General features: G+C 49.9%; 1 protein-coding gene across 7 annotated transcripts in view; it reads right to left on the reverse strand.

Annotated features, from left to right (window-relative positions):
- Nucleotides 1-1,285: 1,285 nt before the first annotated feature.
- Nucleotides 1,286-27,507, reverse strand: part of SLC43A1 (solute carrier family 43 member 1) — a 67,725-nt gene continuing 41,503 nt past the window's right edge. For 4 of the 7 annotated variants that reach the window (XM_055292326.2, XM_063625886.1, XM_055291535.2 and 1 more), the window contains 13 exons: nt 17,694-17,871; nt 17,530-17,585; nt 17,321-17,397; nt 14,322-14,414; nt 12,611-12,744; nt 10,535-10,713; nt 8,452-8,598; nt 8,325-8,360; nt 7,953-8,091; nt 6,012-6,153; nt 5,675-5,748; nt 3,853-3,976; nt 1,286-2,000 (listed from right to left, as the gene is read on the reverse strand). In XM_055292326.2, the coding sequence (XP_055148301.2) occupies nt 1,854-2,000; nt 3,853-3,976; nt 5,675-5,748; nt 6,012-6,153; nt 7,953-8,091; nt 8,325-8,360; nt 8,452-8,598; nt 10,535-10,713; nt 12,611-12,744; nt 14,322-14,414; nt 17,321-17,397; nt 17,530-17,585; nt 17,694-17,871 (1,526 nt within the window). In that variant the 3' untranslated portion in view covers nt 1,286-1,853. The remainder of the gene's footprint in view (nt 2,001-3,852; nt 3,977-5,674; nt 5,749-6,011; nt 6,154-7,952; nt 8,092-8,324; nt 8,361-8,451; nt 8,599-10,534; nt 10,714-12,610; nt 12,745-14,321; nt 14,415-17,320; nt 17,398-17,529; nt 17,586-17,693; nt 17,872-27,507) is intronic. The other 3 variants (XM_063626203.1, XM_055293973.2, XM_063626300.1) reach the window with 1 other exon arrangement.

The raw sequence follows: 27,507 nt of genomic DNA on the forward strand, positions 1-27,507 counted from the left end.
CCGGGCACACCAAGGACCTGGCGCGCACGTGGCGCTTCCCCCCGGGTCCGCTCCTGGCTCTCGCTCAGCCTCCCCAGACTATTCGCAAATTGAGGATCCCGGACAGAGAGTGCAGAGACCCCGGCAAGCCCACTGAAAACCAGCGGAACCCGCTGGTGGGTGCTGTCCAATTCTGATTTTGTACTTTGCAAAAAACAAAAAGAGTCAGTGTTGGAAGTCGGGAGTCTGGGCTCAGAGCAGCAGGGATCTGCGATTTGACTTTGCCAAGTCTCCAGACCCCTGAGGACAGGTTTTCCTATCTGACAATGGAGGGGTCAGTCTCTCTTATTAACTTCTCAAGAGAAACAAAGACAAAGGGAGGGAAAATGGCTTATCTGGAATGCTGTCTTACAGAGCCAACCTTTGGAGGTGGGGGGGATGGCCAAGGCCCAGGAGCAGCTGAGAACCAGAAAGAAGCTTGGGACCTCCTTTCTGCAGAGCTCTCCTTTCCACAGACTGCCGAGGTTCCAAATTGAGCTCCACCACCTAACACTGTGTGCCCTTGGGTGTGTGACTTAACCTCTCTGGGCTTGTTTCCTACAGCGACAAGAAAGAATGACAACACCAACCTCTTAGGCTATAGTTTGGATAAAATGAGATAGCTGTGTAGAACAGACAGATCCTAAACCAATGTTAGTTTTCCCTTCATTTGGGGACTTGCTCTCACCTCCATGGCTTCTGCCCCAGGGGCACAAGCAGGTGCAGGGCTGAATAAATAAGGTATGTCTTTCTGCAAGATCTCTTGTCCTCACTGATGGTGTCTTCTCTTGATGTAGATAATTTTAAAGCCTCACTTTATTTATTTACTTTAAAGCCTCACTTTAATGTTAAAGGTAAATGTAAATATAGTATAACAAGGAAGCTTAAAATTTGCGTAAAGTTTTAAGATAAAATAGGAGACTCCAAAAAAGTGTTACTTTCAGCAGGCCCTAGGGATGCTATGGTGGGAAAGTTTGAGTCATACCTTAGCCTTCTTTCCAAAGCATTCTGTCCTAATCCTCTGTATGGAGAAAGGCCAGCTTCCTGGATGTACCCCAAATCCTGGGAAGTAGGGAGCAGGAGCTGGACTCCCTCCAAGCACTAAGGGCAGGGCATGGTTGGGAACAGGGAGGTGAGCCAGACAGCCAGAGGCGAACGGGCTGGCATGCCAAGCGTCCTACTTAATGCCCAGCTGAGCCTGGAAGAAGGATGGGGGTGTGGGAAGACACCCCCCACCAACCGCCAAAGACAGGCGCACACCAGCCAGTCTCACTTACCTTTTAATTTCCTCTAAGACTTGCAAGAAGCAGCACCAGAGAGGGAACCTGCCCTCCTGCCTCTGGAAGGGGCCGACCCCCAACCCCTAACCCAGGACACAGCCGGTACCTCAGGCCCCTTTCCTTCTGAAAGGAAGGCTGTGTCTCTCTCACGTTCACACATACACAGACACATGCATGTGTGCACACTCATGGCACATGGGACCTTAGGGGTAGCCTGTTTGCCGATCCCCCCAAGAGGTACTAGGAGGCAGACCCCTAGAAGGAGATAAAAGGCAGCTCCACACCCTGGTCTCCTCCAACCCAAGGAGGAAGAAGGCTTAACCCCTCTAGGATAGGGACTGTCTTCAGTCAATGGAGCGTTGCTTTGGGGGGTGTTTTTGAAGGTTTTTTTTTTTCCTTTTTGCAGTCTTTACAAAAATAGAACTTATCTTGGTATTTATAAATCCACGGCCATGGCTCTATGTGCATGTTACAGGTAGAAAAGCCATATAGGGCACTCCTTTTGGTTGCTCAGGCCTTGATTGCCTGTCATCCAGGTCCCTTGGTCTCAGAAGTCTATGCGGTCACCTCAGAGCTGCTAAGCACCTTCAGTGGGCGCATCCCGTTGGCAGTGTACTCCTTCTGGAGCCGGGCACGGTAATAGAAGAGGTAGGAAGGCAACAGGAATCCCAGGAGTGAGAATAGCAGGAGGCCCAGATTCACCTTTAGGGCAAGGAGAGAGAACAGAGTCAAGTAGGTACTCATCTGCCCTTAGCTTCCCACAGGGAGGAGAAGGCGGCCATTTTTCTCCAGGTCCTGAGCCAGAATAAATACAGCTAGTACTTATTATGTGCAGTCATTGTTCCACCAGTGTCTCACTTAATGTTCAGCAATTCTGCAAAGTGGCTGAGATGAGACTGCTCGGGTATAACAAGTGGCAGGGCCTGGTGGGTGCCCACACCATATGGCACTCTCTAGGTAGGTATGAGGAAGGCACAGCACTGTAGGAGTCTGGGTTGGTCAGGCTGCTCCCAAAACGGGGCCTTCTGGGCTCACCCCTCTGACCTTTGGAGATGTTAACCATGGGATCCCGTTCAGGGTGGCGAGAGGAGGCTCTCAGACACAGTTCAAGGAGCTGGAATGCACAGCCTGATGGACAGAAGGCTTGGAAGGCCCAGGACACACGGGCTCTGACTCGGTTCACATCCCACTCTGCATTACTCACTGTGTGACTTTGGGCAAATAATGGCAATTCTTACTGAGTGCCTCCTTCTCAGGGCTATTGTGGCGAAGATGTAAGTTAAAAAAAAGTATGCATCATGCTTAGCACATAGCAAGTGCTGGGTAAATAGAAGCAGTTATTTCATCACAATTCTTGTGGGAGGAGGGTTTATGTGTGGGTGGCCCCACAGGGCAGATGAAAGATCAGCGTCAGGGAGGCAGATGAGTTCAATGTAAGGAAAAGACTTTCTAACAGCAGCAGGGCTGCCTTGTGCCAGAGTGGGTGCCCTACCACTGAGGGTATCTAAGCTAAGAGGGAAGAGTCCCCTTTCAGGGGTGCTGGAGATAGGATCCCACACTAGGTAGAGCTGGATTGGACCAATGGTGCCTGAACACATGCCCAAGAGTCAGCACTGGCCACTTCACAAAGCACCTGGAGTTTACTAAAAACAGACGCCTAGGAGGCCAGGCACTGTGGCTCACGCCTGTAACCCCAGCACTCTGGGAGGCCAAGGTGAGAAGATCATTTGAGGCCAGGAGTTTAAGACTAGCCTGGGCAACATGCAAGACCCTGTTTATCTGTACAAATTTTTTTTTTTTTTAAATTAGCCAGGTATGGTAGCCATCACCTGTAGTTCCAGCTACTCAGAAGGCTGAGGCCAGAGGATCGCTTGAGCCCAGGAATCAGAGGCTGCAGTGAGCTATGATTGTACCACTGCACTCGACTGGGCAACAGAGCAAGACACCTTCTCTACAAAAAAAAAAAAAAATAGGGCCGGGTGCAGTGGCTAACACATGTAATCCCAGCACTTCGGCAGGCCGAGGCGGGTAGATCATGAGGTCGGGAGATCGAGGCCACCCTGGCTAGCACGGTGAAACCCCGTCTCTACTAGCAATCCAAAAAAAAAAAAAAATTAGCTGGGCGTGGTGGTGGGCGCCTGTAGTCCCAGCTACTCGAGGGGCTGAGGCAGGAGAATGGCGTGAGCCCGGGAGGCAGAGCTTGCAGCGAGCCGAGATCACACCACTGCACTCCAGCCTGGGTGACACAGTGAGACTCCGTCTCAAAAAATAAAAATAAAAATAATAAATAAGTAAATAAAATAAGACAATAAATTAAAAACAAAAACAGACTCCTACGGTCAGGCTGAGATATCCTGATTCAGGGGACTGAGGAATCTGTATTTTTAACACTCCGTGAGAGGTTCTTAAAAGCAGACAACTTGGAAACCTGCAGATTAGAGACCTCTGAGGTGCCTCTGGCTGAGATGAGTGAGGGATGGCACCACATACAAGGCCCTACCCCTGCCCCCAGGAGAGTGGCTCCTGCTCCCCCAACACCAACCCTCGCTCTCACCCAGAAGGGCTCTCCTTTCAGGGGTCCCACCATCGCCATGAAAAGTGGCTGCTGAAGCAAGGCGAACACAGCACTGATGAGGGACTGCAGGCCTGTCAGTGTCCCAAAGTGGTTGGATGGGAACCTGTCCACAAGACGGGGAGCATCAGGGGTGTGTGGCCCTCTCCAGCCCAGCCCAGCACCTCTCCTATCCCCTCCCCACCACGGTCCCGGCTGGCCAGGCAGGGTGGTGCTTGAGCAGTCGGGCTCTTTGCATGGGCTCTTTGGTCCCCAGCCTTGAGGGCAAATGCTGCAACTTCAGGGCCACTGAGCTGGGTTCTCATACCTCCTGTATGTGTGATATTAGCAAGCGGCTCAACCTCCCTGAGCCCCACTTCCTCCACTAATAACAGGGATGGCATTGACCTCGGAGGACTGTCTACTGTATTCTGTCAATAAATATTTAGCTGAGAACCTGCTATGTGCCAGGCAGTGCTCTAGGTGCTGGAGATACCATGATCAAGCAAGTCAACAGATTCCTGCCATCAAGGAGGTGGCATTCCCATGGAGCAGGTGGCGGTCAGACAATAAGCAAAAGAAACGCAGCGTGTTAGTGATAAATGCTAAGGAGAAAAACCAAGCAGAGAAGTGGGCAGTAGGGAGGTGGCAATTGTACATGGGACAGCCAAGGGAGGCCTCACTGAGAAGAGGACAGTCAGGGAAAGACCTGAAGAAGGAGAGAAGGTAAGACTGGGCGCCTTGCAGATATCTGGAGAAGAATGTTCTAGAAACAGGGACTAGTACGTGCAAAGACGCCAAGCAGGGAACACACTTGAGACTTCCAGAGCACTAGGAAGCACTGTGGCTGTGGCAGAGTGAACAAGGGAGGAGGGGAACTAGAGGGGAGTGAAGTGCTGGGGCCAGAGCCTGCAGGGCTTTTTAGGCCATAGTAAAGCCTTTGGCTTTTACTCTGAGACAGATGAGACAGGACACCACAGAGTGATGTGAAGAGACTTATGTCCTGACAGGTGACTGCAGCCCCTGTGTTAAAAATAGACCGAGGCGGCGGGGCCAGGGCAGATGTGGGAGACTAAAGGCTGCCACAATAATCCAGGCTAGAGATGTTGGTGGCTAGGACGGGAGAGGCAGCAGTGGAGGTGACAAGAGGAGGTCAGATTTGGGGTGTGTAGAAGCTGCTGCTGGCTGTACCGAGGACGGAGTGAACATGGAGGGTGAGGGAGAGAAGAATCAAGGAAACTTCAGGGTCCTGGCTTGAGCAGATGAAGGAAACAGAGCTGCCCTCTGCCGAGACCGCTGCAGTGAGGCTGAACTCAGGGGGTGATGGTCAAGGATCCTGCCTGCTGCCTGCACCAACGGAGCACTTGATAACGGTTGTGATTTTGTCATCATTATTGTAATGTCTTGTTACTCCATCACATACACAGGGGAGAGTCCCTCAGCAGCGTCCAGCAGGGGAAACCAGGAGAGAGATGCAAGTGGGGACTGTCCAACATGAAGAGGAAAATCGTAAGGCAAATGGCTGCCCTTGGGAAATTTCTTCAGGGTGGGCATGGAGGGGAGGCCATTCTGGGAGCCGTTTCAAACAGCAGGCATAGAACCACAGTGTCATCAAGCCAGGTATTTCAGCTTCCTCTAAGGAAAGACTCCAACAGGGGGAGTCAATTACAGCAGGATGGGCTGCCTTTAAGGAAGTGAGCCCCCTGCCATCAGAGGGGCTCAGAGGGGTGCATTAGGGGATGCCTGGGGCCCTCCCAACCCTTCCCTGGGGTTCTCCGATCACGGTTGCAAAGCTCAGGAAGGCATTTCAGCCCAAAAGACTCACACTGCAGCATAGAGACTCCCACAGGCAGAGTGGAAGAAACCTCGAACAATGGTGTGCAGGACAAAGGTCACAAACTAAAACCAAAAAGAGAGAGTGAAGGGGTTAGGAGAGTGTGTGGAGGCTAGAGGAAAGAGGGGTAGGGCGAAGAGGCCAACTGGGCCTCAATTCCTACCCCCTCGCCAACCCAATCTACTAGAAACACTTCCTGGAGAACCCGGAAAATAGACCCAGATCAGAAGACCAGAACTGCGCTTCCTGGAAGGCAGGTGCTGGATGGACCAGCCCTCTTTGGAGGAGGCTCGGGAGGCAGGGAGAGGGGAAGGATGGAGGTGGGTACCTGGAGGTGTAAGTTGTTGATGAGACAGGTGATGCCAAAACCCACAAGCAGCAGGTTGGTCAGGGTGAAGGCATTGATGGCATTGGTGAGCTTTTGAATCTTGCAGTAGCGTGGTCTGATGGATTTGGTAGCAACCCCGTCCCTGAGGAGAACAGGAAGTCATTGGCTGCTGCCTCTACGTTCCCAGGACTCCCTGGTTCTTGGCCTGGCCCCTCCCCCTTCAGCTGTGCCTTCGATGTCAGGGCAGCAGCAAACATAGAAACTCATGTTCTCTAGCTCCATGTTTCTCAAAGTGTTGCTCCCCTACCCAATGACACACGCATCAAAGGGGGTGCTTTCTTAACATGCAGATTCACAGGCCTCATCTCAGCCTTCGGAATCTCAGCGGGGATATCTGCAAACCTGCATTTGGGCAAATATCCCCCATTAAGTGATTCTCATGCACACTTGAAGGTTTGAGAACCAAGGATGGGAAGGAAGGTGGAAAGTGGGAAGCTCTCACACCGTCTCTCATCAGAAGTCCTCAGGAAGGTGTCCCTGCCCTAGACAAAAGCAGATGCCCTCCTGGGGACAGCAGCTTGGCCCGACTGTCCAGCGCTTCCTCTCTCTGGCACAATCAAGGGCTCTGAGGCCAGCCCAGGAGAGAGGTCAGTAGGCTGGGGTGAGCACAGGCAGCCCAGGTGTCCTGGACAGAAGGGCCCTGCTAGAGGACCCTCGCCATTAGAAGCAGAGGGTAGAGGAGGAAGGCTCAGTGCCAGGGCCAGGCTCTGCTAGCAGGGAGGGAAGCCACTGGATTTCCTTCTCTCCCAGTCTCTTTCTCCCATCCTCTCAGGATAAACAGGGACTGTTTGGACGAACACAAAAAGAGCAGAAGCAGTCACAGAATCTGGGTTCAAGACTCCATGGTGAATCCCAGCTACTTGGGAGGCTGAGGCAGAAGAATCGCTTGAACCTGGGAGGCAGAGGTTGCAGTGAGCTGAGATCATGCCACTGCACTCCAGCCTGGGCAACAGAGCAAGACGCTGTTTCAATAAAAAAAAAACAAAACCCTCAATGGTGGTCTCCAGCCAACAAGACAGCCCTCAAGGTTCCTGCCTCCTGGTATTCCCCTGCTTTGTGCAGTCTCCTTCCACAGTATATCAGGGTTACTCTGTGCATATAATAGAATGTAACAGAAGTGACAGTATGCTACTTCTGAGATTATGTGAGAGAAGATACGGGGTCTCTGTCGCTTAGCCCTCTTGCTTAAGGGGAAACCAGGTGCTGTGTCCTGAGCAGCCCTATGGAGAGGCCATGGGGGTAACGAACTGACATAGATTCTCCAACCCCAGTCAGCCCTTCAGATGACTGCAGCCCTGGCTGACAGCCTGACTATGTCTTCATGAGAGACTGCGAGTCAGAATCACCCGGCTGAGTCTCTCCCTGATTTCTGACTGTCAGAAATGGTATGAGATGAGAAGTGTTTGTTGTTTTAAAATGCCAAGCCTTGGGGTGATTTGTTATACAGCAATAAATATCTAATATACCAACTCTATCTATTCTAGCCTTAACAAGACTTTAGCATGTACCCTTATAACACAGGTTCTGTAGGCTGCCACTGAAAGCTGTGTGATCTTGGGGGAATGACTTAACTGTGCAACCCTGTACCTCGGTTTCCTCATCTGCAAAATGAAGATATTAACGCATCTACCTCAGAGAGGTGTTGTAGGACTAAACAAGCAAGGTGCCAAGTGCAGTCAGCACTCTGCATTAGCTATTCTTATTATTAAGCAAGCCAGGTCCCTTCCTAGCCTCAGTTCCCTCGTCTGTAAAATGGGGAGGTATCCCTGATCTCCTAGGCTTCTTGGGAGAAAGAAACAAGCTGCTGGATGTAAACGCGCAGAGAAAATGAAAAGCACTGCCTGACCACTTGCTGTCACCATCCCCGTACAGGCAGGTCACCTGGCATCTCCGAGGACAGTGCCCTGAGTTGGGGCGTCCACGCAGTCCTTGATCCGCCAGTCCATGATGTAGCCAATGAGGGGGCAGGTAAGAAGGCACAACAGCTGCATGGCCCCGAAGATGGAGGAGTAGAACCCAACTGGGCAGGATGGAAAGGGCAGTGGGGTCAGGAACTGGCACTCAGTGGACACCACCACCCCTTCCAGCGGAGGCCAGAGAGCACCAAAATAGCCTTCCTCTGAACCCAGACTCTTACATCCCCCAAATGCCCAGGGTTACCCGGGTGGGCCCAGGCCTAGAGGAGTCCCACCCCCTGAGAAGCGGGTTGCAGCGGGGTGGGCGTGGGCCAGGGCCCTGCTTTCATCGCCCTACCTGTCTCTGCCACCTTTTGTTGCTGTTCATTCATCTCTGTGGGTAGGGAAAGGTATGGTGAGGGGAACTCAGCCAGGGTGACCCTCCTGGGTGCCCCCAACCCCCAGGGGCCTCAGCAGTGCCTCACCATGTTCCTGGCCACCAGTCACAAGGTAGTCCAGCATCTTGTTCATGGCAGCCATGTAGAAGATGATCCGCAGCTGGGTCATGCCCATGGTGAGGAGGCTCCACAGGAAAATGGGGGAGCAGAGGCTCTTGCGGAAGGGGACAGACCCTGGGGAGACAGCAGGGGGCGCCCCTGAGCCCCAGACCTTCCACTGCCCTGATTGTCCCAGCTCATGCACTTCTTGGGGGGGAGTGACACTAACTATGTGACTTTGGAGAGGGACTGGTTTCTTCAAAGACAGGAAAGTTCAGATTCACTTGCCTCCAGGCTCTTGCTCAGCTCAGAACATTTTTAGGTGCCCTCTGGATGTATGTCCTATGCTTCGTGTGGTAAAAATAACTCAGTTAGGTGCCATGGCTCACGCCTGTAATCCCAACACTTTGAAAGGCAGAGGTAGGAGGATCCCTTGAGCCCAGGATTTCAAGACCTGGTGGTCAACATAGCAAGACCCTATCTCTAAAATATATATATATTTATTTATTTATTTATATACAAAAATTATATATATTTAATAAATATATATAATATTTATATATAAATATATATAAATATAATATTTATATATATATTAAATATATATAAATATAATATTTATATATATATTAAATATATATAAATATATATATATAAAATAAGCCAGGCATGGTGGTGCACACCTGTATTCCCAGCTACTCAGGAGGCTGAGGCAGGAGGATCACTTGAGCCCAGGAGGTCAAGGCTGCAGTGAACTATGACTGCACTACTGCACTCCAGCCCAAGAAACAGCAATACCCTGTCTCTATTTTACAAAAAAAAAAAAAAAAAAAAAAAACCTGGCAGGGCACGGTGGCTCACACCTGTAATCCCAAAACTTTCAGAGACTGAGGCAGGAGGATCATGAGGTCAGGAGTTCAAGACCAGCCTGGCCAACATGGTGAAACCCCGTCTCTACTAAAGACACAAAAATTAGCCGAGCATGGTGGTGCACACCTGTAGTCCCAGTTATTTGGGAGGCGGAGGCAGGAGAATTGCTTGAACCCGGGAGGCGGAGGTTGCAGTGAGCCAAGATCATGCATGCCACTGCACTCCAGCCTGGGCAACAGAGCGAGGCTCCATCTCAGGGTGGGGAAAGAAAAAAAAAAAAAACAACTCTGAAGCAGTCACTATGGGCTACATACTTGACATTTATTATCCCATTTAATAGAATCTTACAACAACCCTATCCTTATCACATTTTACTGATGAGAAAACTGCAGCTCAGGAAGTTAAATGACTTGCTCAAGCTCACAGGGCTGGAAGCAGCAGGTCAGCCTAACTCCAGCTCATGCCCTTAGCCATGTTGCCCTCTGAGAATCAGCACTGGGGGTAACCACGCTCAAACTGCACACCGTTTTGCACTTTACAAAGAGCTTCCACATCCATGGTGTCATTCAATCATCACAACTAACTTTACAGTTTGTGGGGTGCCTTTAGTGCTAGTTTACGAGATAAGGAAATCAAGAGCAAGGTTAGGTGATCTACCCAAGTCACATAGCCTATAACTGGAGAGCAGGACTCAAACCCCTCAACTCCCGCTCCTGACTCCAAGGAGCTCCTTCCACTTATCATGGAGCTGACGGTCCTGGGATCTTCAGGTACCCTCCTGAGAAGCAGCCCAGGCAGGTGGTGCAGCTCCTTCTGTGACCAGCAGGGGGCAAAAGACAGCCAAGTGTGGAGGACCCCTGCCAGGAGGCTCGCTGGCTGCACCTGATGCAATAAGCTCAGAGGTTGCAAGGGGCCCTGAGGAAAACTGCTACCCGACAGGCCCAGAGACCTTGTTCCCATTTTGGAAGCTCCTCCCTCCCCAATCCCAGGAATCCAGCAGGGTAACCCTGAATCTGAACTTCCCAGCGTTAGCTGAGCTTTGATGTGCCCATCTGTAAATGAGGAGCATGCCCCACCTACATCATGGGGTGTTGTAAGGACTGAAGAGGGGTGCGAATAAATACTCAACCATGAATGCTGACTGAATATGAGGACCCACCATCCCTATCCCCCAAGGCCAGCACTTTGACCAGACACTCACTCTCAGGAAGGTTTTCTGAGGTGCCCCGAACATCCTGGGATGACATGAAGGCATCCGAACTGTCCTCCAGGCTGGGGGCCTTCTGGCTGAGCCTCTGGCCCACAGTGGTCACATGGGTGTAGAAGCGGTCACCTGTCACCTTGTGGTCCAGGGCCAGCCCACTCAGCTTGATCTTCTTCCTGCAGGCAGCCAGGCCAGAGTGTAGGGGAACCAGTCACACAGAGCCCACCTTCAACAGCCCAGCGCTCGGCGGCCGTCCCAGCGGTTTCCAGCACTCCTTTACCCGGCACTGACATGCTCACAAGCTCCCTAATGCAGAGCTCCTGTTTCTGTTGCTCAGAGCTTGGCTCGGGGACCAGCTTAGCACAGATGCCAAGTAAATGAAGAGTGGATCAGCTGTTTTTCACTTGGGCTGTTCCCACGGAGGAGGCAGCATTGAGACCTCAGACTCCAGAGTCAGAGAGCCTGCGTCCAACCTAAGATTCACCCTCCTTTGAATGGCATGACCTTTGGAAAGTCACTTTGTTCCCTGCACTTTTGTTATTAATGGAGTTAATACCCAATCTACATCATACAGCTGTTTGAGGATGGTATAGGGGCTAAGTACAGTGCCTGGCATAACTGTCAGTTCTGTAATGTCACCTTATGTGCTTGGTGTGGAGCATCACCTCTTGCCTCTGCTGAACTGACAGGGGGCTGGAAAAAGTTGGCATTCAGGTGGCCCCACAAAAGATGGGGTGCTTGATTCTTTTATGTCCCTCTTTTTGGAACCACATGGCATCGAGTGCCATTGCTGAGATGCCTCCTACTCAGATCTCCTCCTCCAAACCCAGAAAGGATGAAAACAGTATTTGTCATGACTTTTTTTTTTTTTTTTTTTTAAGACGGAGTTTTTGCTCTTGTTGCCCAGGCTGGAGTGCAATGGCTCGATCTCAGCTCACCGCAACCTCAGCCTCTAGGGTTCAAGGGATTCTCCTGCCTCAGCCTCCTGACTAGCTGGGATTACAGGCATGCACCACCACACCCAGCTAATTTTGTATTTTTAGTAGAGACGGTGTTTCTCCATGTTGGTCAGGCTGGTCTAGAACTCCCGATCTCAGGTGATCCACCCTCCTCGGCCTCCCAAAGTGCTGGGATTACAGATATGACCCACTGCACCTGGCCCATTACTTTTAATGGCAAAAACCATAATTACTTTTGCACCCACATAAATAGTTACCATGGGCTGAGCACAGTGGCTCACGCCTGCAATCCCAGCACTTTGGGAGGCTGAGCCAGGTGGATCACTTGAGGCCAGGAGTTCAAGACCAGCCTGGCCAACATGGTGAAACCTCGTCTCTACTAAAATAATACAAAAATTAGCTGGCTGTGGTGGCGCGTGCCTGTAATCCCAGCTATTCAGGAGGCTGAAGCAGGAGAATCGCTTGAACTCAGGAGGCGGAGGTTGCAGTTCACTGAGATCGTGCCACTGCACTCCAGCCTGGGCGACAGAATGAGACTCCGTCTCAAAAATAAATAAATAAATAAATATTTACCATGTTTTGACCACCTGTTATGTGCCAACTCTATTACTTAAAAACACCCATGGGAGGCTGGGCACAGTAGCTCACGCCTGTAATCGGGCACTTTGGGAGGGCAAGGGGGGAGGATCCCTTAAGGCCAGGAGTTCAAAACCAGGCTAGGTAACACAGTAAGCCCTGTCTCTACAAAAAATAAAAAAATTAACTGGGCATGGTGGTGTGTGCCTGTAACCCCAGCACCTCAGGAGGCAGAGGGAGAGGTTCGCTTGAGCCTAGCAGTTTGAGGTTGCAGTGAGCCAGGACCAAGACACTGCACTCCAGCCTGAGTGACAGAGCAAGACACTGTCTCTAAAAAAACAAACAAACAAAAGCGACCTGTGGGTAGGTAGGAATAGGCTCATAGTACAGATGAGAAAGCAGAGCTTGGAGGGCTCAAGTGATTTGCCAAGCAGAGGTCCAAGCCGAGGTCTCTCTGAATCCAAAGTTAATTCCATCTATCATATCACCACAGCCCTCTCTGCCCCAGGGTGAGTCTCTGCCCACTCCAGCCACTCACGTGTAATTGACTTCCTCAGGGGCAGGAAAGGCTTCGATGGGCCAGTTGAGGGCGCAGTTCAGAAAGATAAGGCAGGCCAGGCCAGACCAGGTGAACATGATGACCACGAAGGCCACACCGGCATCGTAGATCAGCTGTGAGAGGAGGGGGCAGGCCCGTGGGGGAGACTGCCTGGCCCCAGACCCCACCAAGGTAGATCCCAGGCCTCAGAGGCCTTAAAGAAGGTCTCATCTCCCCTTGTGCTTGTGCCCAATTTGCAGATGAGGAAACCAAGACCAGAAGTTTAGAGTCAGACTCAGAAGATCCATCATTCCTTTTTCTTTTTCACTTGAGCCTCCCTAGAGAGCTATGAAGTAGTCTCCACAAAGCCTGAAGTTGCTGGCCACTGGCTCAAAATACCTCTGAAATTTCCACTATCTTAAAAAGATACATACATTTTTGCCTATGACTCCACAAACATTCATGTTCATGTTCACACAAAAATGTCCATTTCATAGTATGTACAAAGGAAACTTAGTACTCTAGGTTTACCAGGCCTAACCGTGTTTATCCTGCCCCTTCCTGGCACGTTCCCCAGGGGAAAAGGCAAACCCAGACTGCTCATGCTCAGCCTTATCTCACCTTTTCCACGTGCAACAACTGGGGGGTCGGGGAGAGGGAGGTGCAAGTGCTCTGCCTAAGGGGTCTCAACCCCAGGGCAGGTAAGTTCTCAATTGAATGAGACTCTGTGCAAATGTGTCAGCCCCTCTTATGGAAGAAGCTGGTGCACCATGTGTCCTGTTGTCCTCCCCATACCATCTGACCAGGATGACTAGTGTCTGCTCTCCCCTCAGGCTCCTGCTCAAACCTTTTTCTCTGCAGTCTTGGACCTTGGTGCCTTTTCCTCCCTAGGGGCAGGACAGAGCTTCAAAGGGCCACACCCCCAAATGTGTGGAGGTAAGATCTGGCTCCTCAAACACTACTTCAGTTGAAAAGAAGGGAGAACTGCCCACCCTCCATGCCTGCCCACCAAAACAACTGATGGTCCCCCCACGCATGCACTCTCTCAAACTCCTTTGGAGACACTGAGCAAAAGTACCTTCCTTGGTACTCTTTGTAAAGTGCAAAACGGTATGCAGTTTGGTACTGCCCACAATGGAGGTTGAGGAGCATGGCATGGCTCAGTCAAAGGGTGCTTTGATATTTGACAGAGGAAATAGAGGCCCCCATCTTGCACTGAGCTAAAACTTTGGTCTCCTGGCTTCCAGGTACACCAGGTTGACCTGTCCAGGATCCAGCCTGGCATAAACTCACTTTGTGACCTTGGACCAAACCACCCATCGTCTCTGGAAAGTGTGGAAAAATGTAGCCCCAAAGGCTGAATAAAGCCAGAGAGTCAAGGACCTTGAATGCATGTGAAGGGGCTGGACTTGATTCTGTAGGTGAAGCTAAACCACTGAAGGTTTTTCAGCAGTGTGTGCGCCAGTTCCCCATCTGAGATCTTTCTGGAAGTCACGTGAGTGACAGAGTACACAGAAAAGGAATCAGAGGCAGGGAGACCAGCTGAGAAGGCTTGCTGTGGCCCAGGAGGGAGGGGGAAGGCCTGCACTGGGATGATGACAGAGCAAGGAGAGCGGAGAAGTCAGACCCGTGGCTCAGCACTAGCTGCTGCTCACTCGGCCCCACCCAGTTCTTGTGTCAAGACCAAAAGAAAACCCAGGTGGCCTCATACCTTGATTCCTGGGAACGTGATGGCAGAAGAGGCATAAGAGCCAATCATGAGGGCCATTAACGTGGAGCGCAGGTTCCCAAACATGTTGGGCAGCTGAGGAGGGAAAGCAGCACCCATGAGGTGGGGACACTGTGACCCTCACCCAGCGTTCCCAGCCCTGCTCCATACAACAGCCCCAGGAGATGCAGCAGAAAAGCCCCAAGGCAAAACAAACAGAAAAATCAATGTGGGAAACTGTACTCTGCCCCTGCCTACACAGTCACAGCGCCCTTTACCTTCAAAAAGGCTCCCAGACACCCCTCAGAGAGACATTTTGTTAATTTTAATCCCAGGTTTCCCAAGTTTGTTACGTAACACCTCTGAACAACACACGGAATAGGTGCTTAAGAAGCACTGATCTTGGCTGGGCACAGTGGCTCATGCCTGTAATCCCAGCACTTTGGGAGGCCGAAGCTGGTGGGAAGCTTGAGGTCAGGAGTTCAAGACCAGCCTGGACAACATGGTGAAACCCCATCTCTACCAAAAATACAAAAATTAGCTAGGCATGGTGGCGTGCGCCTGTAATCCCAGCTACTCCGGAGGCTGAGGCAGGAGAATCGCTTGAACCTGGGAGGTAGAGGTTGCAGTGAGCTGAGATCGCACCACTGCACTCCAGCCTGGGTGACAGAGCGAGACTATGGCCCCACCCCCCAAAAAAAAGAAAAGAAAAGAAAGAAACAGTGATCTTGTCCAACCGATTTTAGATGAGAAAATTGAGACCCAGGGAGGAAAAGTATACTCAAGTTCACAGAGCACATTAATGGCTTTCTCCTCATTGTCGCTGTCCCAGCCCTAACCCAAGGCTGTGACCATGGCTGTGTCCCGGTAATGGGTGGCGCCTCTTAACCCTCTCGGTTGACGTCCCAGCCCAGTTTCTGCTTAATCAGGACAAATCATGTCCTGGGAGGTGAGGGTGGAAATAAGGGAGGGAACTGAGCTGGGGCAGACACAGTCTCCAGAGGAGGTGGCTCTGACGCAAAGCAGGGTCAGAACCCACACCAGGAGAGAATTTAATTGATCATGTGTTCCGCTCACCTGCCTCAGCCAAGCCCTCAGGGCAGGGGAAGGCAAAGTCAGGATGCCCTTCGCACACACCCTCCTCTGGCCCCACCATCCTCCCCAAGTCACTAGATCCCACAGCTGAGAAGGACCTTAGGATCCGTACAAAGCCTGAACACACTCCACAGAGTGGGAAACTGAGACTCTGAAGGGAGGCCTCAATAGCTCTGGTAAAGAAGGCGTTTAGGCCGGGCGCGGTGGCTCATGCCTGTAATCCTAGCACTTTGGGAGGCCGAGGCGGGTGGATTGCCTGAGCTCAGGAGTTCGCGACCAGCCTGAGCAACACGGTGAAACCCCGTCTCTACTAAAATACAAAAAAATTAGCCGGGCGTGGCGGCGCGCGCCTGTAGTCCCAGCTACTCGGGAGGCTGAGGCAGGAGAATTGCTTGAACCCAGGATGCAGAGGTTGCAGTGAGCCGAGATCGCGCCACTGCACTCCAGTCTGGGCGACACTGCGAGACTCCGTCTCAAAAAAAAAAAAAAAAAAAAAAAAAGGTGTTTCAACACATACAACTAAATTATCCTTCCCCCTTCCCCTGAAGTGGCTGGCTCAGGAAAAACCTCTACCCACTCAGGCAGAGGTTTTCCTGCACCCTGCATCTGTGAGGCACCACTGCCAAGGACGCCAGGGAAGGGTGCCAGGCCTGGAGAGGGGCAGGGCCCTCTCCCCTCCAAGGGGCCACAAACGCTGTCTCCGCCCAGTACTGTGGGTAGGGCGAGGTCGGCCGGCTAACCCCGGGCTGGCGGCCTTGCAGCGCGCGTGGCAACAGCAGCTGGGCCCGCAGGACGCAGCACGGGGCGTCCTGGTCCAAGTCTGGGCCAAGAGCAGCGGCCCAGGGGGCGGGGCCGGCCAGCGAGAGCGGGGCGTGGCTGAGGGGCGGTGCCAGCGCCGGACCCTGCCATTGGCTGGAGATTACAGGAGGCGGGGATATAGCGGGGAAGAGCGCTGGACAAGCCCCACCGGGCCGCCAGGGAGGGTCTGAGGTCAAGACCCGGAGAGAAGGGATTTAGGGCCCTGGGCCAAGTTGCACAGCAGGGAAAAGGGGCTGCGCAGAGGGGCGGGGAGAAAGGGATCCGCTTCCTTCCTTGAGAGTTGTGAAATGTCCCTGGTTGGAATTAAAGGCGGATGCTGGGGCGAGGTGAAATTCAGCCAAAACCACCCAGTCAGGCAGCCCTTCTCAGAGATAAACAGTCCGAGCCAGCCCGGCCAGGAACCTTCCCCTCCACCCTCCCGAAACTCCTAAGCCTTTAACGCATTTACACACTCACATAAATAAACACACTTAGAGCAACACACATACACAACTCACCACATGTAATAGGTCAAGCCATGTGCACGACGAGGTGTCGACAATTTCATATGGTTCAACCTAGTACACTCACAAACACACCTACCAACTCATGGCTTTCACAGGGACAGGGTCACACACCCACTCTCCCACGACATGGCAAGCGTGCACATGCTGTCTGGAGCTGCTCCCTCCCCCTCACGATCATGGTACCCAGTTTTATTTTCTTCCCAGCACCTATGACGACTGACATAATTTATTAGTTTACTTGTTTATTGGGTTATCTGTGCCCCTCACCCCCAAAATGTAACCTCCAGCAGGGAGGATGACGTGGTCAGTCCTGATTGTGCTGTAGTCCAGGACCTAGAACAGAGCTCCACAGACATTCATGGGCTCTGTACACACAAACACACACATTAACATACACCCCGACACACAGCCTCATCCACACACACACAGCCTCACACCTGCCCTTTGCAGCTACCTGCACGGTTTCTCACACACTCACTTGATCTAGTGATCTGCGTCCACAGGCCCCACCCCCAGCCCACTCATACTGCCCTCACCCCACTCGGGGGAACTCTGCTGCCAGGCCAGGCCTGTGACACTCACCGTGAGTGAAGTGAACGTCAGGCAGATGCCACCAAAGCCATTCAGGGACAGCGCCAGGAATATCAACGGAGACAGAACTGGAAAGGGGAAAGCAGCAGATGAGGGCATTTGGGGAGCTGTGGGAAGCCAAGGGCAGGAACTGGGGTAAACATCTGCCTTCATCCCACCTATTCTTTTCTTGTGGGGCCACAAGAGAACAGACAGCTCACCTTCCACGTCCCGGGAGGCCAGAGCCATGAGGGTGCAGGACGCAGCAAAGCAGGCACTGTGGAGACACGGGGAAGGGTGAGGGGTTGGCCTGTGAGCAAATCCCCACCCCTCCGCCTGCAGCACAGTCCCTGTCCTCCCGTTCCCCATAGCCCAGCCACCTCACCTGCCAACCAGCCGCACGGGTCGGGGGCCAAAGCAGTCCATGAGGATCCCTAGTGGCAGGGTGGTGGCGCTGAGCACGAAGGAGCCGATGGTGAAGCCCAGGTTGAGCATCTCGTCCTGCCGGTCACAGCCCGGCCACCTGCGCTGCTCATCCTGGGTGGTGTTGGTGCTGTTCTCAGCTGAGGAGGGGGAAAGGAAGGCTCAGCACATGACAGCAGGAACAGCTGGGCACGGGAGACAGCAACCCACAGTCAGGGGGCCTGCTTTCAAATCCCATGCCAGGTGCCTTTGGGGATACCCTAGAGTCACGTCTCCTCTGATGGGGCTACTCCAGGAATGGCAGCCGTTAGTACCTGACCCTGGGAGAGTCTTGTGCACACACAGCCTGAGGCTTCAACTAGCTCAAATGAAATACTGGACATAAAAGTATTTACTAAGTTGTAACATGCACTCAGTGTCCAAGCTTAGGGGGTTGTGGATCCCCAACAAGAAGTGCCCCCATATCTAGAGGCAAAGGCAAAGGCAAAGGCAGTGAGTGGTGCTCTAACGGCTATAACAAGAATTCATTAAAATGGCCTGGCGTGGTAGTTCATGCCTGTAATCCCACCACTGTGGGAGGCTGAGACAGGCAGATGGCTTGAGCCTACAAGTTTGAGACCAGCCTGAGCAACATGATAAAACCCCATCTCTAAATAAAAAAAAGAAATGTAGAAAGAACACTAAAACTTAGAGGAAGCTTTCCCAATAAATGATAGTCGATAAAATAATAACTAATACATATTGAGCACTTAACTATGCTCCAGGCACTGTTCTAAACGCAACAGCCCCATAAGTCAGTTAATAAAGTATCCCGTTCCCCAGGTGATGAAGCTGAGGCACAGAATGAGAACTAGGTACTGCCCTCCAGTCCCCTCTAGAAGTCCACTTGGAGGACTTGTCCTTAACGGTAAACTGCCAACTTGGAGTTGTGACAAGTTAAGGAGAAAAGCTAGTGATAGGAGACAAAGGGTTGCTTCGCTTTACTCAATGCTCAGTGAGTCATGAGGTGGCTGCCCCCAGGCCTCCAAGTTGTCACTTGGCAGCACTGCCAAGGGCAAACTCAGGGTGCACCTGGAGCAGGCAGACAGACCAGGGTCTGAATTCCCACCACCAGCCTTACTAGCTGTGCACCTTGACCAAGTAACTTCCTTCTTCTCTGTAAACTGGACCAAAGAATGCCTAACCCACGACCTCCTTAGAAGGATTAAATTGGAGACAGTAAACAAAGAGCTTTGCACAGTGCCTGGCCCAGAGAAAGTGCGCCTGAAGGATCTGAGGACGGGGTAGCTGACCCTCCTGGTGGGTCATGTGGTAAGCACGTACTCTAGGAGATGGGCATCCACACTACATGAGACAGGAAGTTCTCAGCTCTAGAGTAACAGGTGCTGCTAAAAGAACAAACCAGGCCAGGTGCAGTAGCTCACACCTGTAATCCCAGGACTTTGGGAGGCCAAGGTGGGTGCATCTCTTGAGCCCAGGCGTTCAAGACCAGCCTGAGCAACATTGGGAAACCTTGTCTTTACAAAATAAATTTTAAAAATTAGCCGAGCATGGCAATGCATGTCTGTAGTTCCAGCTACCCGGGAGGCTGAGGTGGGAGGATTGCTTGAGCCCAGGAGGTCAAGGCTGCAGTGAGCCATGATCACAGCATTGCACTCCAGTCTGGGTGACAGAGCAAGGCACTGTCTCAAAAAAAAAAAAAAAAAAAAAAAAAAGAAAACAAAACAAAAAGAAAACAAGAAAACCAACAAGCGGACAAGGGAATGTGATAATGCCTGGATACTAGGGGGTGGTATAGGACATCTGCCCTCAGTAGTGAAAATGACCCCTGACTATACATATCCAAAGGGCATGCAGGCAGCAGAAGAGTAAAGGTAAAGGGATCTGTGTGTTAACGTAAGGAAGAACAAAGGCCTGGCAGATCCTGAGTGTTGACCAACCAGGGAAGGAACTGTCATGGGCAACAGAGAGTCTTCTTCAGTGCCAGCTGCCAAGGAGGTGGGGAAAGTGCTCAGATACCTCCAGGAAGCACTTAGGGGGTTGGACCACACAACCTTTGGGGATCAGGCTAGTCCTATAATTTAGTGATCTTTATGATCACTGTCATTTCTCTACAGGTTTGTTGTTGTTGTTGTTGTTGTTGTTGTTGTTGTTTTGAGACAGGGTCTCACTCTGTCGCCCAGGCTGGAGTGCAATGGTGCAATTACAGCTTACTGCACCTTTGACTTCCCAGCTCACTGTAGCCTTGACCTCCCGAGCTCAAGTGATACCCCCACCTCAGCCTCCTGAGTAGGTGTGTCTACAGGTGTATGACTGGCTACTTTTTGTATTTTTTGTAGAGATGAGGTTTCGACGTGTTGCCCAGGCTGGTCTCTAACTCCTGGGCCCAAGTATCTGCCTGCCTGGGCCTCCCAAAGTGCTGGGATTAGACACATGAGCAACTGTGCCCGGCCTCTCTACAGGTTTATCTGCATTGGTTTATTCATTCTACACCCACTTACTGGATATTTACTATACACCAGCACTGTGTTGGGACAATGCATAAAGCAAGAAGAAATACAAAGATGATTTAGACCAGAGGCTGCACACCAGTGACCAGCAGTGGCCCCCACCCATGTTCTGCTTGGCTGGCAATGTTGACCCTTATAGTGTTGTAAATTACAATTGGGTGCCAGTTTAAAATCAGGAGTTATCACAAAAAAATCCAGATTTCTTGGTTCTCTTTAAAAAGTTAGAAGATCGATCGGGGGCGGTGGCTCAAGCCTGAAATCCCAGCACTTTGGGAGGCCGAGGAGGGCAGATCACGAGGTCAGGAGATGGAGATCATCCTGGCTAACACGGTGAAACCCCGTCTCTATTAAAAATACAAAAAAAAATTAGCCGGGCTTGGTGGTGGGCGCCTGTAGTCCCAGCTACTAGGGAGGCTGAGGTAGAAGAATGGCGTGAACCTGGGAGGCGGAGCTTGCAGTGAGCCGAGATCACGCCACCGCACTCCAGCCTGGGTGACAGAGCAAGACTCCGTCTCAAAAAATAAAAATAAAAAGTTAGAAGATCTGGGCATAACTGTAGCTGAGTGGAGGCCATCCCTTTTTGCCAGGGCTTGCCTTCTCAAGGTCATACACATCCTCACCTCTCTTTTAATTCCCAGACATTTGCTATCCTACACCTGCCCTGCTTTACCCAGTTATTAGCATATCCCTGGCCTCAACTGGCATTTCCATTTGCAGTCCCTGAATTAGACACTGTTCCTGCTCCTAAGTCTTTGATAATCAAATGACAATTTCCCTCACAAACAATCCCACTAGCATGCAAATTTACACCCACTTTGTGCCAATATTTTCTATAGAGAATCCCATTTAATCCATGCAACAACCCTAAAAAGTGAGTACAATGGTCCCCATTTTATAAATGGTAACGGTCCAAGAAGCAAAGCAATTCAGTTAACCAGCTTCTTACAGGCAGGCTCAGTTTCAAACTCAAGATAATCTCCAAAGTCAACAGTTTTCCACTGCACCAAAGGGCCTCTGTGTTACATGGGCCAGTTAGCTTAGTAAGTTTCCCAAGCACATGTCAGTGCCAGAAAGGATATGTGCTCTTCCACAAATGGAGAATCCAGTCCCATGAACTGCTAATGACTTAGTGTCAATTCATACGTTCATTTCTGTTTTATCGATCAGCCTTTTATGAGTTTGACCAACGAGTTCATTCATAAGGCTTGATCACTCTGAGTAGTTGGATAAAAATCCAAATTCTGAACTAAAAGGGGAGCCAGCCCAATATGCCAAGACCTCTTAGAGCTGTGTCCATGTTAATGACAACAGAAAAGGTCTTTGGCATCAACCCCCAACCCCAACATTTATAGACAAATAAAGCAAAGCACAGAATGGGACAGTGATTACGCTGGGCTTGGAAGCCAGGGAAAGCAGTGTTTCCCAATATGTGGTATGCACAGCATGTGGGCACTCAAGATGGGTTTAGGAAGTAACACGGAGCAGTTTTTGAGGTTTCATAGTTATTCATTATTTGAATGTGTATTAAAAACATACATTGGCCAGCCGCAGTGGCTCACACCTATAATCCCAGCACTTTGGGAAGCCAAGGCAGGTGGATCACTTGAGATCAGGAGTTCAAGACCCACCTGGCCAAGATGGTGAAACCCTGTCTCTACTAAAAATACAAACGTTAGCCAGGTATAGTGGTGGGTGCCTGTAATCCCAGCTACTCCAGAGGCTGAGGCAGGAGAATCACTTGAACCTGGGAGGCGGAGATTCCAGTGAGCTGAGATCACACCACCGCACTCCAGCCTGGGCTACAGAAAGAGACTCCATCTAAAAAAAAACTAACAACAACAAAAAAAACCAAAAAAGATACACATATATATGTACATATATATGTATTAGAAACATATATGTATATGTATAATGTGTGGGGGTGGGTAACAGCAAACCGATATTCCAAGAATATTATACCTTAGAATGAAGCTATTTTTTTTAAGTAGACTGATTCAAAAGGAATTATTAAGTAAATAACACTAGCTATGGCACAGAGAAATGGTAAAATCATGAAGGTGAACTGCAAATGACTAGATCTAGGAAACACTGGAAAATGGGATGGTTGTGAAGCATCTGGAGTCTGGAAGAGCCGGGTTCAAATTCTAATTCCACTAGCTGTGCTGCAGAAACTCTCTGAGGCTCCATTATCTCATCTGGGAAATGGGGACAGTGGTCTCAACCACCTGAGAGGCTGGCTCTGAGAATTGTCACACATACACACACAGCGAACACTCACAAAATGATCCCATTTTCTTTGTCTCCCTGCTTAGCGTTCCTTTCCTAACCCCATGATGCTTCCCTTTCCTGCCTCTGACATGGTCACATTCAGCAAAAACATCTTAGGGGTTGGGTGTGGTGGTTTATGCCTGTAATCCCAGCACTTTGGGAGGCCAAGACAGGAGGATCACTTGAGTCCAGGAGTTTGAGACTAGCCCTGGCAACATAGTGAGACCCCATCTATACAAAAAATAAAAACATTAGCTGAGCATAGTGGTGCACACCTGTAGTCCCTGCGACTCCAGAGGCTGAGGTGGGAGGATCACTTGAACCTGGGAGGTGGAGGCCGCAATGAGCTGAGACCACACCACTGCACTCCAGCTTGGGTGACAAAGTGATACCCTGTCTCAAAAAATAATAATAATTAATTAATTAAATAAAATTTAAAAATTAGTCAGGTGTGGTGGTGTGCACCTGTAGTCCAAGCTACTCAGGAGGCTGAGGTGGGAGGATTGCTTGAGCCTGGGAGGTCAAGGTTGCAGTGAGCATTGATCATGCCACTGCACTCCAGCCTGGTGACAGAGTGAGACCTTGTCTCAAAAACAAACAAACAAAAAAACATCTTAGGATTGGGCTCTCGCTGGTGTCTTGTCTATGGCTGGATTCCCCCAGGAGAGCCCTGGGCCATTGGAGGTCAGGGACATCCACACTATTCCCATGAGTCCCAGTAGAAAGGTTTTGGAGTCCAACGTGAAACTGAATCTTTACTCCGCCCTTTATTTACTAGCTGTGTGACCTTGCGCAAGTTACTTAGCATCTCTGAGCTTCAGGTCTCTCTTCTATAAAATGGGGTTAATAAAAATAATACCTGTATCACAGATTTGTAGTGAGGACTAAATATCTAAAAAATAGTAAATGCCTAAAGAACTTTAGCAATTGTTTTATTTGGGCACTTATGCTGGATATAGAGTAGTTTGTGATAAATTGAACTGCTTCTGCCTAAATTCTGAGAAACAGAGTCTCTGTTAGCTGTGATATCCTTATAGGTAGGTCAGATGATGTGGCAGGTAACCCCAAAGCTGATACTAGTGAATGCTTCAATAATGATTTCCAGGCCAGGCACAGTGGCTCACATCTGTAATCCCAGCACTTTGGGAGGCTGAGGTGGGCAGATCACTTGAGCCCAGGAGTTCAAGAGCAGCCCTGGCAACATAGTGAGAACCTGTCTCTACAAAAAATAAAAAATTAGCCGAGGCCAGGTGTAGAGGCTCACGCCTGTAATCCTAGCACTTTAGAAGGCCAAGGCAGGTGGATCACTTGAGGCCAGGAGTTCAAGACCAGCCTGGGCAACATGGTGAAACCCCGTCTTTACCAAAAATACAAAAAAATTAGCGGGCATGGTGGCACAGGCCTGTAATCCCAGCTACTTGGGAGGTTGAGGCAGGAGAATCACTTGAACCCGGGAGGCGGAGGTTGCAGTGAGCGGTGATTGTGCTGCTGCACTCCAGCCTGGGCGACAAAGCAAGACTGTCTCAAAAAATAAAAATAAAAAATAAAAAATTAGCCATGCGTGGTGGTACATGCCTGTGGTCCCAGCTACTTAGGGGGATGAGACATGAGGATCACTTGTATCCAGGAGGCTGAAGATGCATTGAGCTGTGTTTATACCACTGGACTCCAGCCTGGGCAAGAGAACAAGACCCTATTTCTAAAATAATAATAATTGTAATAATAATAATGAGTTCCTCATTTGTTGAGCTCTTCATATTTTTGTTAAATGACATCATTTGATCCTTAAATCATTGCTCTTTGGAAGAAAGGTTGACAATTGTTCACTTTGTTTTATAGACTTGGAAAGAATGGAGATCCAGAGAAGATAAGGTCACATAGCAAATAACAGCAAAGCCAGGCCCAGAATGTAGTAACAATCCCATCCGTAGTCTGAAATTTTATCTGCTTACCCTCATTTCATTTTCACAACAGCGCTATAAGGTATGGATTATTAGTCCCTTTACCATATGGGGTAATTGAGGTACTAAGAAAATTAAGTGCCAGGCACAGTGGCTCACGCCTGTAATCCCAGCACTTTGGGAGGCCAAGGCGGGTGGATAACCTGAGGTCAGGAGGTTGAGACCAGCCTGACCAATATGGTGAAATGCCATTTCTACTAAAATTACAAAAATTAGCCAGGCATGGTGGCATGTACCTGTAATCCCAGCTACTTGGGAGGCTGAGGCAGGAGAATCGCTTGAACCTGGGAGGCGGAGGTTGCAGTAAGGTGAGATCGCACCACTGCACTCCAGCCTGGGCAACAGAGCGAGATTCCATCTCAAAAAAAAGAAAAGAAAGAAAGAAAGGGAAGGAAGGAAGGAAGGAAGGAAGGAAGGAAGGAAGGAAGGAAGAAAGAAAGAAAGAAAGAAAAAGAAAATTAAGTAAGTGGCTTCAATCACCCAACAGCACATAGCCGAGTTGGAAGCCTGCCTCTTTCCACACACTATGGCAACACAGATTCCTGGTCTGATTCTGTGTTCTTGTGACACTGTAGAGGAAGACCGACACCCAAAGTGAATAAAATTCCAAGAAGCAGAAAGCAGACACTTTTGATCATGCAGCATAACTGAGGCAGATCAGGGAACAGCACCCACAGTCAGCCCGACAGCCTCAAGGATTTTGGCTGGGGTCCCTTGAAGGGAAGAGAGGTAGGTAGAGATAGGCATGTTTTACCCTACTTTGCAAGAATGGACAAATAAGTCCTGGAAAATTAAAAAATTAGCCAGGTGTGGAAGCACATGCCTGTAATCCTAGCTACTCAGGAGGCTAAGGTGGGAAGATTACGTGAGTCCAGAAGTTCAAGGCTGCAGCAATGATCACACCACTGAACTCCTGCCTAGCTGACAGAGTGAGACCCTGTCTCAAAAATGAAACAAAACAAAAAAACAACAAATAAATTCTGAGAAAAGGACTGGGCACGGTGGCTCCCACCTGTAATCCCAGCACTTTGGGAGGTAGAGGCAGATGGATCACTTGAGGCCGGGAGTTCCAGAAAAGCCTGGCCAACAGGTGAAACCGCATCTTTACTAAAAATACAAAAATTAGCCAAGCATGGTGGTACATGCCTGTAATACCAGCTACTCAGGGGTCTGAGGCAGGAGAACTGCTTGAATCCAGCAGGCAGAGGTTGCACTGAGCCAAGATGAAGCCATTGCACTCCAGCCTGGGTGACAGAGACTCTGTCTCAAAAAAAAAAGAAGAAAGAAAGAAATTCTGAGAAAAAGAGAGGAATTCACTCTGGTCACGTCTAGTAATCCCTAACAGCCAGATTTAGAAGCATACCCACTTCTGGGCAATTTACATCACCAGGTGGATATCTCACACTATATACAAAATCAATTCAAAATGGATCAAGGATCTAACTATAAAAGCTAAAACTACAAAACTCTGAGAAAACACAGGCCGGGCATGGTGGCTCACACCTGTAATCCCAGCACTTTGGGAGGCCAAGGTGGGTGGATCACGAGGTCAGGAGATCGAGACCATCCTGGCCAATATGGTGAAACCCCGTCTCTACTAAAAATACAAAAATTAGCTGGGCATGGTGGTGTGTGCCTGCAGTCCCAGCTACTCAGGAGGCTGAGGCAGGAGAATTGCTTAAACCCAGGAGGCAGAGGTTGCAGTGAGCCAAGATTGCACCACTACACTCTAGCCTGGGTGACAGAGTAAGATTCTGTCAGAAAGAGGAAGGAAGGAAGGAAGGAAGGAAGGAAGGAAGGAGGGAGGGAGGGAGGGAGGGAGGGAGGGAGGGAGGGAAGGAAGGAGGGAAGGAAGGAAGGAAAGGAGGGAAGAAGGGAGGGAGGGAGGGAAGGAAGGAAGGAAGGAAGGAAGGAAGGAAGGAAGGAAGGAAGGAGGGAAGGAAGGAAGGAAAGGAGGGAAGAAGGGAGGGAGGGAGGGAAGGAAGGAAGGAAGGAAGGAAGGAAGGAAGGAAGGAAGGAAGGAAGGAAGGAAACACAGGTGTAAATCTTTGTGACCTGAGATTAGGCAATAGTTCCTTAAACATGACACCAAGATACAAGTGGCAAAAGAGAAAAATAAGAAATTGGACTTCAATATTAAAAACTGTTGTGCACTAAAGGACACCAAAAGAAAGTGAAAGACAACCCAACAATGGAAGGAAAATTTTTGCAAATCATATATAGGAGACTTATATCTAGAACATAAAGAACACTTACATCTCAGTAATAGAAAGATAACCTAATTTTAAAGTGGGCAAAGGACCTGAATAGACCTTTCTCCAAAGATATACCAAAAGCCAATAAGCACATGAAAAGATGCTCAACATCATTGGTCAGTAGGAAAACACAAATCAAAATCACAAAAAAACTTTGCATCCACTAGGATGGCTATAATAAAAAAAGATGGGCAGGCTGGGCGCAGTGGCTCACACCTGTAATCCTAGCACTTTGGGAGGCCAAGGTGGGTGGATCACTTGAGGTCAGGAGTTCAAAACCAACCTGGCCAACATGGTGAAACCCCATCTCTACTGAAAATACAAAAAATTAGCCAGGCGTGGTGGTGGACACCCATCTACTTAGGAGGCTGAGATGGCAGAATCGCTTGAACCCGGGAGGCAGAGTTGCAGTGAGCCAAGATCGTGTCATTGCATTCCAGCCTAGGCAACAGAGTGAGACTCTATCTCAAAAAAAAAATAAAAAATACATAAAGATGAGCAACGACACATATTGTTGAGGCCACAAAGAAAGTGGAACCCTCATCACTGCTAACAGGAATGTAAAATAGGCTGGTCCCAGTGCAGTGGTGTTTACACCTAATTGATCAAAACCAGTTCTGTCTCCACTCCCACTGCTTCACTTGGCTAGTCTTAAAAATATATATATGAGAAATTAAAAATTAAAAAATTAAAATTAAATTTAAAAAAATTTAAAGGAGGCCGAGCACAGTGGCTCACGCCTGTAATGCCAGCACTTTAGGAGGCTGAGGGGGGTGGATCAC

Source organism: Symphalangus syndactylus, chromosome 1, assembly GCF_028878055.3.
Source record: "Symphalangus syndactylus isolate Jambi chromosome 1, NHGRI_mSymSyn1-v2.1_pri, whole genome shotgun sequence".
Lineage (NCBI taxonomy): Eukaryota > Metazoa > Chordata > Mammalia > Primates > Hylobatidae > Symphalangus > Symphalangus syndactylus.